At 42.1% G+C, this 12591-nt stretch overlaps 1 protein-coding gene across 3 annotated transcripts in view; it reads right to left on the minus strand.

The window, feature by feature from the left end:
- Nucleotides 1-6712: 6712 nt before the first annotated feature.
- The window catches only part of CYTH4 (cytohesin 4), a 74771-nt gene continuing 68892 nt past the window's right edge, over nucleotides 6713-12591 (minus strand). For all 3 annotated transcript variants that reach the window (XM_073574339.1, XM_073574338.1, XM_073574340.1), the window contains 4 exons: nucleotides 11762-11838; nucleotides 11599-11670; nucleotides 10086-10231; nucleotides 6713-8636 (listed from right to left, as the gene is read on the minus strand). In XM_073574339.1, coding sequence (XP_073430440.1) covers nucleotides 8558-8636; nucleotides 10086-10231; nucleotides 11599-11670; nucleotides 11762-11838 — 374 coding nt within the window. In that variant the 3' untranslated portion in view covers nucleotides 6713-8557. The remainder of the gene's footprint in view (nucleotides 8637-10085; nucleotides 10232-11598; nucleotides 11671-11761; nucleotides 11839-12591) is intronic.

Below are 12591 nucleotides of genomic sequence, written 5' to 3' on the forward strand. Positions count from 1 at the left end.
TGGGCTTACAGTGGGGGAAACAATGTAGCGTTGCTGACTACCTTCGTTGTGATCAGTTGCACATGTGGCACTTGAGGTTTGGTGTTGTGTCCACGCTTGCAAGTGCATGGCGTTTAAATTTCTAAGCATGCAACTGGTATTCAAATTTTTCAGATTTTTCCCTCGGCTAAAGGTCTTTGCGCACTTCTTACAGATAACCTTGGCTTGATCATGAGGATTTTGGTCAAAAAAGTGCCACACTGCACTCTTCCTACTTTGGCAGACATTTTGCGGCCTAGCACGCTGTGATCTTTTGACCCTCTGGACAAGCTGTCCAGCAACTCTTTTGATTTTTGGAACCTGTCTTTGGAGTGCTCCGGGCCAGCCAGATAACAGCTGTTGCGATGTCGATGTCTGCTGTGGATGCTCCTCATCTGAGCTATTGGAAGCAGCACCCTCTTCCCCCAATGGATGCCAATCTGGGTCAACAACTGGGTCATCCATCACCTCCTCTTCAATGTCATGTGCACCTTCCTCTGTGTCACCGTGTATGGTGGTATAGTGTGCGGGAAGGGGCACCTGAGTCTCATCAGGGTCAGAATCTGGCTCTGTACACTGCGAGGACAATGTAGTGCTCTGAGTGAATGCGTCATCCTTCAATCTTGGTTGGGGTGAAGGACACAAGGAAAGGTGTGGTTCATGAACATGAGCCTCCAATGACGACTCAGTGCTTTTACTTTTTACTTTACAACTGAAGAAGAGGAGGCGATAGAGCTGGAGGCTGAGTCAGCAATGTAAGACAAAACTTTTTCCTGATGCTCTGGCTTTAAAAGCGGTTTGCCAACTCCTAGAAAACTAAGCCTTCGAAGCCTTATGGAGCCAGATGATGACGCAGGCTCAACACCTCCTGCATTCGGTCCTATTTTGCTCTTGCCACTACCATCAGATCCACCACCAACACCATCATTACCAGCTGCCAACCCCCGCCCAATTCCACGGCCTCTTCCACCAGCCTTCCTCATTTTTGGTAGAAATGTAGACAAAATCCAACAAACTATATAGTAATGTAAAACAAGGTACAAGGTGTCTATAGGACATGGGAGATTTTGAATTTCTGCTCACACTAGTGGACACTGGACACTTTTGGATTGTGTGAGGCCCATTGAATATCTGAGCGCTATGTCACAGGCTCGATGGCACAGCTGTGACCAAAGTGACTAGAGGATAAGTGAGATTTTGAATTTCTGCAGACACTTGTGGACACTGGACACTTTTGGATTGTGTGAGGCCCACTGAATATCTGAGCGCTATGTCACAGGCTCGATGGCACAGCTGTGACCAAAGTGACTAGAGGATAAGTGAGATTTTGAATTTCTGCTCACACTAGTGGACACTGGACACTTTTGGATTGTGTGAGGCCCACTGAATATCTGAGTGCTATGTCACAGGCTCGATGGCACAGCTGTGACCAAAGTGACTAGAGGATAATTGTCTGAGAAGTAAGGTTTCTCCTTGCGGAGAGTGACATGCCAGCTGTGGCTTGTCAAGGTAAGGAGACTTATTCGCCGTGCAATGCTCCTCTGGGAAAATAATATGCAAATTGCCTCTTCAGAAAGAAAGAGGACTTTTCCTCTACAGCGCCACCTATTGGTAGTAGCGATCCTACAAGTCACAATCAACCCTTTAACGAGTCTTGTAGTATGAGTTAGGATACAAGCCAAATCAGAATCTCAATTTGCAGACACGGTGTTTCGAGCTGTTGGCTCTCGTCAGTGCAAAGTATGAGATCTGATTTGGCTAGGTGAGAGGCTCTGGACTAGGGTCTGAGAAGTAAGGTTTCTCCTTGCGGAGAGTGACATGCCAGCTGTGGCTTGTCAAGGTAAGGAGACTTATTCGCCGTGCAATGCTCCTCTGGGAAAATAATATGCAAATTGCCTCTTCAGAAAGAAAGAGGACTTTTACTCTACAGCGCCACCTATTGGTAGTAGCGATCCTACAAGTCACAATCAACCCTTTAACGAGTCTTGTAGTATGACTTAGGATACAAGCCAAATCAGAATCTCAATTTGCAGACACGGTGTTTCGAGCTGTTGGCTCTCGTCAGTGCAAAGTATGAGATCTGATTTGGCTAGGTGAGAGGCTCTGGACTAGGGTCTGAGAAGTAAGGCTTCTCCTTGCGGAGAGTGACATGCCAGCTGTGGCTTGTCATTTTGAATTTCTGCAGACACTTGTGGACACTGGACACTTTTGGATTGTGTGAGGCCCACTGAATATCTGAGCGCTATGTCACAGGCTCGATGGCACAGCTGTGACCAAAGTGAATAGAGGATAAGGGAGATTTTGAATTTCTGCTCACACTTGTGGACACTGGACACTTTTGGATTGTGTGAGGCCCACTGAATATCACAGCGCTATGTCACAGGCAGAAATTGGCTAGTGTATCACAAACTACAAGGTGTATGTAGAATTGGGCAGAGTAGGAATCTCCCTAGAGTGCAGGTCTGTAAGAACGGAACATGTCCTCGACTTATTCTCACAGAGTGACACAGATAGCTTCACTGTGGCTGTGATAACAGCCGTTACACGGTACTGTGTGAGGAGCGTACTCCGCTGTATGGTGTGAAAACCTCAGCAGGACAAAAAAAAAATTGGGATTGCTTTTAAAAAAGCAGTTTGCAGCTCAGTACCTCAGCAGGACAAAAAAAAATTAGGATTGCTTTTAAAAAAGCACTTTGCAGAGCAGTGGGTAAACAGCAATGCAGCTGTCAGGAAGCCTTAGAAGGCAGCCCAACAACCAACACCACTGATACACCACAATATAGCCTCCCCTTGCACTGCACACACAGTGACTGGTGTGTTGTACAGGCACAATCGCTAGCAGCAGAAGCAGTTTTTTTTTCTTCTTCCCTGCCTAACACTCTCTCTACAGAATCAGCAGCAGCAGCAGCTCTCCCTATGCTAAGATCGGCAGAAGTAAGATGGCGGTCGGCGTGCACGCCCTTTTATACCCCCTGTGACGCCCACCAAAGCAAGCCAATCACTTGCATGCCCTTCTGAAAGATGGTGGTGACCCATGCCTATGTCATCACGTTGCCCACAGTGTCCGTGGATCCTGATTGGCTGAAAAAGAGCGCAAAACAAACTTTTGAAACGCGACTTTGGCGCGTAAGTCGCCGACCTCGTGGCCGACCTCATCCTAGGGTCGGGTTTCGTTTCATGAAACCCGACTTTGCCAAAAGTCGGCGACTTTTGAAATTTTTCAACCCGTTTCGCTCAACTCTAGTCAATAGTAAGATATGTATTCACTGAATAAACCTAGCTTACTAACCTGGACACCCTCTGCATGACAATTTCATTCCTCACTACCCTTGTATTTAACATATTGTTGTGTGCTTGTTGTTAACCATATCTGAATAATAATTTATTGACCACTTTGGCTAGTGATTACTATTTCAAATTTATTTTGAATGCTCATTTTGATGCAGTAATTTGACTTTATTCATGGTCATTGTGGCTATAATATACTTGTGTACAGTGATTTGTTCAGAAGTGTAACGCCTTACTTTATTCCCTTCCACAATGAAAGCACATGCATGCTCGGTCAATCAAAGTGTACATGTGTATGAGAAAGTTGAGAGGAACAGCTGATGATCAAACAAGTGTATGGCCGATGTCTATTGTAAGTGTATGAGCAGCTTTAGAGCTTGCTTTGTCCCTAGCTCACATTATACTTGCAGACCGACAACAAGGTTATTGAGGAGGGAAATCCCATTTTGAGATATTGCTGCTTGCAATGATGGATTTGATTTAATAATTTCCTGTTGGTCTGGCCAGACATAGTTCCACAATTTACGAAGGAAAGAGTGAAAGTTTCTAATGGAGCTGTTTGGAGTGAAAGTTTATGAATTTGTAATTTAAAGAATCCCATCAAAAATTGTATCCTCTAAATATATTGCAGTCATCATATTATATATCACTGAGTACTTACAATTGCTCATTTTGCATTTCTACCCAGATAATTCTTCTCTTTTCTTTGCTTTATGTAGAAACAGGAAGTCTCTTTCCCTGCATGAGTCATCCTCCTCTTCAAATCCTGACCCAGCTGATTCCTCTTTCCCCCTGCAAGGGACTTTTGCAGTGATGACTTACGCATGGTAAAAAGACCTCCTGTTTCTACATAGAGCTTAGTAGGATTCAGCTAGTCAGTTTTTAATCATGTGATGTCATAGACCTAATGGAGTAGAGAAGAATTAACTGGGTTGAAAGGCAAAATGAGCAACTGTAAGTGCACAGTGATGTATAATATGATGACTGCAATATATTAAGAGGATAACAATTTTGATGGGAGTGCCTCTTTAATTTGTGGCTTACAACTAATTTTTGAGGCATCTAATGTTTAAGAGTTGTTGCTCTTTGTAGACTGGATGTGATGCGTCAGAACTGGATGTCATATCTGATGCTTCATACACAGTATAGATAGGGTGCTGCAGAACTGTCAAAACTGACCCAAGGCAGAAGTTTGGTGGCATCTCTAAAAGTGTTAAAAGTGGCCAGAGGATTTTAAAAAGTGCATCAAATCAACACGTGGACCTCTCATGGAGTTGAATTTATTATATATGGTATAAAAAAACTCAAAAACATTTCTCTGATATATTCCTTGCCTAGGCTACAAAACGGATGCTCTACCTTCAAGTTCCATATTAATCTCTGCCTCTAGAGGTTGTTTCTAATTTTCTTGGATCCATTCTTCCTTCTCCTTGGACTTTTCTCCCAACTTGGTCAGTGAAGAGAGACAGCAGGAATCGGCTTATTCAGCATGTGATTTACAATCTCCTCTCTCACCTCTTACCTCCCCCTTATCTATCATGGTGGCAGGTTTCCCCCGTCTCCCCTCTTGCAGACAGCAAGGCTGAATCCATCTTCATGTATCCAGATCAGTGACAGACGGCAACACTTACAGCCTCCATTGATAGATTTATCTACACGGTCTTTGTCATCTGCACATGCACAACCATTTGCGATATGTGGAGGGAAAGGAGTTAATGATACACTCGAAAGAGATCAATGGTGGTGTAATATGTGTTCTAGAACTCTTCTTCTACATTTTCCTCTTTTATAAGAGATTCTCAAGAGAAAGCAACTATTGAAATGAGTCATCCAAGCTGCACACAACCTGGGAGCTCCTCTTAGACAACCTGGACTATCGCATCTCGCTCATAGCCAATAAGGTCTGGCAGGGGGAGTGAAGTTCTCCTTTGCTCCATCAACCTTTCTTGCTATCCCTCCCTTTTTTTATCCTCTGCTGATGATTCCACTATCACATATTAAACGTTTCTCATTATCATCCCCCCACCTCTGCCGCCACTTTGCTCATTTCGACATCTATGAAATGCATTGCTCATCTAAGTCATTTCCTTCCTTCAGCCAGTCTTGGACTTTCGAGATCGCACCACTCCTCCAATGTTCTCCTCCTTTTCTACACTCTCTCTCTCTCCTTCTCCCCATCCCTCTCTTGGGGTGTGTCCTACCCCATAGTAGCGCACTGCAGAGATGGGATGTGTTGTTACCATGGAAATCTCCTCTCCTCGGCACCAATTAAACCTGATGCTTCGATGCTGCAAGTCCAGTGATCCATAGACCACACACACATCACACCGTGCACCGCAGCTCCGTCATCTCAACGACATCCATTAAATACTTTTGTAAGAAAATGCATTTACATAAAAGACACAATATGTGCACCCACCGATGTTAAATGCCCCCCCCACTCCATTGCACTCAACTCTGGAACAAGTGGGTTAAATATATCATCCAATAGCCTAGACTTAATTATAAGGCATTTGCTTTGAAAATTCCCAGCGGGCAGCCATATTTAAAAATCCCCCTCTGCAAATTATCTTCTGACAGTAATGTTCCTCTGGTGGTAAAAACTGACGTGATAGGGAGCGATCAGGGATTTAGATGAAAGGTCCTTCACTATTCCCCCTCGCCCTTTTCCCAGATTCTGTATGGAAGCTTGGGGCTTCTGGGATGGAAATGCAGCCATCAGGAATCATATACGAGTAATAGCTCCTCGTAGGGAAAGGGTTAAACGGCATCCCTTTTATCTTGCTTGTTAGCTGGGACTTCAAAGAAGAAATATTTGGTGCCTCATTTGCATACATCAGTTTTAATGAGGACAGATCTGTAGCCGGTATTGAACGTATGCACACTCCGTGTTAGAGACATGTATCATATTTTCAAAGTGGATCATTGCCGGAGGGGACAACACTCATCTCCAGTTGCAATGCTCCGAGAGGAGCACATGCAGCCGTGCATCAGCTCTCGGGGTGGTCTATCATTTTTCACCCAGAGAATATGATGAAAGTGTAATACTCAGCATAATATTCACGTTTTAATCGGTAACCTATATATCATCAGCAATCTAATGTTTCTAGTTCCTTGCAAATCGAAGTGACACCGACATGTAATCCCACTAAATTGTCTTTATTTTTTAAGCTATGAAATATGCCAGGAGACTTTATGAGCAATGCTGATATAATTGCAGAGCAGGATAGTCACGGTAATTATGTTTCCGCGTAGTATTATGGTGTTGGACGACCTCTTCTGGCCACATAGGGTATAGCTGATCAAGGAATTCCCAAAAAAAAAGTTTTTTATTTTTATGTTTTACCCATTCAGTGCCATCAAATATTTAACATATTAGATCAAAATGACAAGAAAACAGTCAAAATTACAAATACAATCCCCAGGGCGCTTTATTGTGTAATGTTAGTACATGTACAGTCAAGTATTACACACTGGACAGGTAGAGCACATTCCCCCATACATTTCCTGTACGCGAGCATCATTTCCTGTGTACTCGGACAAGTGCAATCTGTTTTTACTTGTCTGAACATTTCAAGGATGACCCCTTTATAAGCTGCTCCCATATCCACCTGTTAAAGCTAACAACTCTATTGTAATTTATTACACATTTATAGATTTTCCAAAGAATTGGAATGAGGCGTAAAATGATATTGAGACCCCTCCGAGGGGCCTTAACTAGAGAAGAGTGAATGTTCCAAAATTCAACTTTGGAAGATTTCCTTGAATTTGGCCAGCAGACTCGGCCTGAATAAATTTGGTCCGAGACAAAACTTTCCCAATTGCCATCAGAAAGGAGCTTAAAAAAAAAAAATAAATACACTTTTCCTACCTGTTTTTACCTTCCCTTTGTCACCAGCTCAGGTTGAGGCCTTCTGTTCTTCTTCCATTCCAGTGCAGAGGGTCAATTTGAGGCCTCAATCAGTCACATGGTGGGAGAACATATAACCCATGTGAGCACAAAGGGTCAATCACAGGCATCAAATTGTCCTGACTTGGTCACTTGGATGGGTGATGCACGTCATGATTCTCTAATCATTCTTTAACGAATATGTTGGGTTGCCGAATATGAATTTGCCATATTCGTGCTATATTGCTACCCTATTCGTGCTGAATTTATGTTTGATGATTGGTTCAGAACATATTCGTTCACTTCTACTCCCATTGACTCCAATGACGTTAAGCTGTGTTTGGCGAATACTGCAAAAACAATATTCGCCACCGATCGTAATCGGAACCGAATTTTGAAAAATTTGCTCAACTCTAGTCATGATATGTGTCACCTCCCCAAGTGATCGCAAAAGGTCAGTCACAGGCAGCAGACCAACCTCACTTGGTCGCTTGGATGGGTGATGCAAAACATGATATGAGTCACCTCCCCAGGTTAATCACAAGCATCAGATTGTCCTCATTTGGTCATGTAAATGGGTAACACAAGCCATGATGTACATTGCTGGCCCACATGACCACAATGAGGTCAAGCACAAGCCTCAGTTTGGCATCATGCAAAATAAAGGAAGAAGAACAGAAGGCCAGAAGATCAGATGACTTTGTGAAGGACCATAGAGGTAGACAGAGGTGCGGCCATGGAAGTTGAACAGCTGAGGAAAATGGAGTTTAAAGGGTTTTTTAATTATTTTAACTCTTTCTGAGCCTACCAGAATCCCGAAAAATGGAGACTGGATCCAAATGAATTGTATCCCAAATATTTCTGGTTTCGGGAGAATCAAAAATGTTGAGAAATTCATAGTGAAGTCAATTTTGATTACATTTCGGTCATGTCTTGCCTCCACCACTAATGGCCCAGCCTTGTTAATGCCTCTTTTATCTTGTTTAAGTCCATATCTCTATGTCCATGTTAATTATGGCTTAAATATACACTTGTGAGTGAACTTGACAACATACAGCATGGTTTATGGAAGCCGTAAGGGATTCTGGAATTAGAGAGGCATGCTGGATTGTCTCCTTCCATGTAGTCTTCCTTGAGTTTGAGGTTTCAAGAGAAAATTTACAATAATGTCATTTTCAGCTCTGAAGGCTGATGTTTTCCCTGCAAAATGTCGACGTTTACATATGCCATGGTCCATCAAATCTCGAATATTGACCTCAAATTGTTGATAAGTAGGTCCAAATATATATCCAGTACTTTGAGGGAAATGTCTGTTGGGATGACATAATGTTTGTTTATGTACAACTTTTGCTTTCATCTTCATCAGTGACCATTTTTGATTGTTGAGATCTTTTTCTTGATGGTAACTGTGTCATAGAAAGGATCCCAAGAAATACTGGATCTAAAAGAGGATAAGATTGATCCCATTTATAAATAGTGAAAATTCACGATAAATATAAATCAGAAGATCACATTGATGAAGCTTGTAAGTGCAGAAGGCCTTTAATAACAAGAATGTAAGGGCTCAAGCTCCTTCCGCACTACCAAGAGACATCTGTTCCTGAATATCTGGCACATCATTAAAGGAGATAACCTATCCTTATTTATTCATTTCACTTGCTTATATAGTGTAATTAATTTACAGACATCATCATCACTGTCCCCATAGGGGGTCACAATGTAGTTTAGTTTCCATTAACTTTAATAGGAGCTGAGCTACCATTTCATAGTGCTCAGAGCTGTGTTGTTCCAGTTTTATGCATTATGAACCTAATGTCAGCTGATTATTAGGAATGTTGGACCCCCACCAATCTGATATTGTTGACTTAAACTAATACTAGGGTAACACCACTGTATTTCGTCATCAGAGAGAATTGGGTGGGTTTATGTTAATCAGACTCTGATCAGAGCTTTATCGGAATGTGATCAAAGCGTGAGGCCGGGTTCACACTACCGTGTGCGATGCGAGAAAATCGCACGAGTCTCTCGCATCAACACCCGGCACTCATGACCGGAGCGGCGGCTGCATAGAAATACAGTGCCGGTGACAGTGACGGCTGTTGATGCGAGAGACTCGAGCGAGTTTCTCACATCACACACGGTAGTGTGATCCCGGCCTTATTGATTTTCTAGGATGAGGAGAAGATGGAAAAAAAACATTTCTACATTTTCATATTCTCCATTCTGCCAGTCCGTGAAAATCGGACTGCACTCAGATGTCATCGAGCGCGATCTGATAATCGAATCCAGCTCTGGCATACTGCGATTTTTTATTCTGACCGACTCAGTTCAAGGAAAGAATTGGACATGTGCGTGGCTCCATACAATTACATTGGTCCAATTATGATTCAAAGTTTTAGTCTGTGACCGAAAATACGGTCTTGTGCATGAGCCCTTAGAATAGGTCATCAATATCTTAGTCCTGAACGACCCATTTTCAATCAATCTCCACTTTAAAAATCTACATAATCTTAGATATGCTTTGAGAGAGTGCATTTATGCATAATTTTACATTTCGAGTGACTATTTTTGGTCCATTTTTGAAAAAGGCTATGGGTCAAGAACGAGGAAGAGTTGAAATGAATTGACACTGATGGGAATAACTTGGTATGTGAGATGGCCCATGAGAGCACAACTATTACATAATGTATATGCAATAAACTAGATAGTTTGGTCTAACGTGGCATAAGTAACCAGCCGGCAATGTGACGGGTGCCCTTAATCAAGGATGTCTAAAGAAAATCTAGATGACATAGTACAATTCCACCTTAGTACATAAAGCCCTGACTCTTAAGAATGCATGACTTATGTAGCAAATTAATTTCTTTTTGCATATTCTGTAATGACTGACCTCAAACTTTGTACCCAACTTTCCCTTTCTTCATGACTTGTCGCAGACAATCGATAAGATTGGTGATTTCCTTGCACTTTTTTCCCATCTGCTTGGGTCTTGCATGCCTTAACAGTTTGCCCTCCTGCGTGCAGGTCGAAGCAGTGCTAAGTTCAGAAAAAGACGTAAATATCTCAAATATTAATGCAATAACTAATAATATAGTAACTTTACATCACACTTTACATTTCTTTGTAATTCTTGAGCTGGCCACTTGGGGCATCCTACACTGCTCAATATTCTAACGTTTCGAACCTGATTTACAGAAGTTAGAAGATTGTATGAAATTTTGTAAAATGTCTCACATGGATCATTAAAGTTTTTTGTTTTTTTTTCAGGATTACAAAGCCAGGAGAATAACTAAACATGATGCATATTACTAAAAATACAGGATCATTGAACTTTTTTCTCTGTTGTCCGATGAACCACCCTTTCTTAGCCATAAATATGATGAAGGCAACAAAGCTATTATAGCCACCACCATAGAAGACTCTCTGCAGAACCTTTCACATATGAGACGAAGAGTGAGCTTATACAGATTTAAAGGGATTGTCCAGTTACACAAGTTATTAGCTATCCATATGATAAGTGATAACTTACTGATCGGGGGTATCTGAGCACCGGGACCTGTACCGATTGGATTACAGTAGTAGTGGGCGACTTAGATATATGGGGGCTTCCCAGCTTTCGCCAGGCAGAAAAATTCTCGGGGAAAGAAGCATGAAGTATGTAGAATGACAACATCCAATCCATGTGAGATAAGCCACCACAAGAAAAGTCTATGAGTTCAATTCATCAAAGCTTTCACGTCAGAATTCTAGAGTAAAAAGTTTGAAAAGTCTCAAGATTTCAGTACTACTTGGAGTTGAGCCTTCATTTTTCAGCTTTCGGCATTTTTTACTCCAGTTTCTCCCGGCTCTGTTAAAATGGGTGTATCTGAGGAGGGGTGGGGGGCATGGTGTGATGCCACAGCTCTTCTAATTCATGGTGAGCTGTGATGTTCCCTATGCCAGAAATCTCACTCCAGTACTTGAGTATCTGGCGCAGCACACAGAGGCAGATATCATTCAACAGATGCTCCACATTCGAGAACAACGCCGGTCTTGATGAATCAAGCCTTTTGTGGGCATGCCCATGAGGAGTTTGGGGGAAATAGCTGGATATACCATAAAGGCATATCATGTAGCCACTTCGAAGGAAGGCCAAAAATTGGATAATTAGGGGTAAAAAACACCTGTTGAGGACTCCTTCATTGGGACTACATATTAACCAAACAAGTGGATGAAAAATTTGATCCATGGGTAGTAAAGGTGAAGAAGAAAGAAACATTAATTACATCTGTCCTGGGTAGCAAATTTGGGCAACAAAATGGCAAGGCCATTTTGATCTTTGGAATGGCACCTCCACTTTTCCATGAAAGCTGCTGAGAATTACAATAAAGATTGTCTCTGCTGGCTTTATGGATTATACTTACTGGCTTCTTAGGGTCTTCTGCTAATTCCACAGATAGGTTTTCCAGAGGAATTATTCCAAGTGGGTCTTTATCCTGGAAAGACATAAACATAGGAGGATGCTAATGTTTCCATTTCGACATACGCCTTTTGTCGGTCTTTCATTCGTGTGTCATTCTTACTTACCGTTGTATATTCAAAGTAATATAGACAGTTGTCCTTGAGAATGAACCATCTTTTCTTCCAGGTCTTCACGCGGCCTCCTGTAACAAGCAATATGAGCTGCTATCAAACTGATCATAACCATGATAAAGAGAAAATTGGACATTTACTTCTCAGATGCTACTGGCCGCTCATAAAAATTGCCTTTTTAAATGCAAATGGATTGAGATGTACCCTTATGGTGTCTCATATTGCATATTCAAAAACATTATATAGCTCAATTTTTAAAGGGCAGTTACTAAGCAGGTTGAAATAGAAAAAAAAATCTCCAGTGGAGAAGAAAAGGTAATACTTCACGTTTATTCTGTACTTGTTAAATGGAAGAGATGTTGGGTACACCAATAGATATCCCAGGGGGGGCAAGACCAACGCGTTTCGACTTTCTTAGTTATGGACACGTTGGGTACACCAATAGATATCCCAGGGGGTGGCAAGACCACTGCGTTTTGACTTTTAGCTATGGGCATGTTGGGTACACCAATAGATATCCCAGGGGTTGCAAGACCGGCGTGTTTCAACTAGATAGTCTTAGTCATGGTCCATGACTAAGACTATCTAGTTGAAACGCGTCGGTGTTGCACCTCTCTAGGATATCTATTGGTGTACCCAACATGACCATGACTAAGACTATCTAGTCAAAACGCGTCGGTCTTGCACCACCTGGGATATCTATTGGTGTACCCAAGAAGTCTTCCTTTTAACAAGTGCAGAATAAATGTAACGTTTTACCGTTTCTTTTGCGCTGCAGATTTTTCTTTTTCTATTTCTTCTTCAAGAATTGCCCAGGACCAGGG

The sequence above is a fragment of the Dendrobates tinctorius genome, unplaced genomic scaffold (assembly GCF_039654945.1).
Source record: "Dendrobates tinctorius isolate UK_male_01 unplaced genomic scaffold, ASM3965494v1 ptg000038l, whole genome shotgun sequence".
Classification (NCBI taxonomy): domain Eukaryota; kingdom Metazoa; phylum Chordata; class Amphibia; order Anura; family Dendrobatidae; genus Dendrobates; species Dendrobates tinctorius.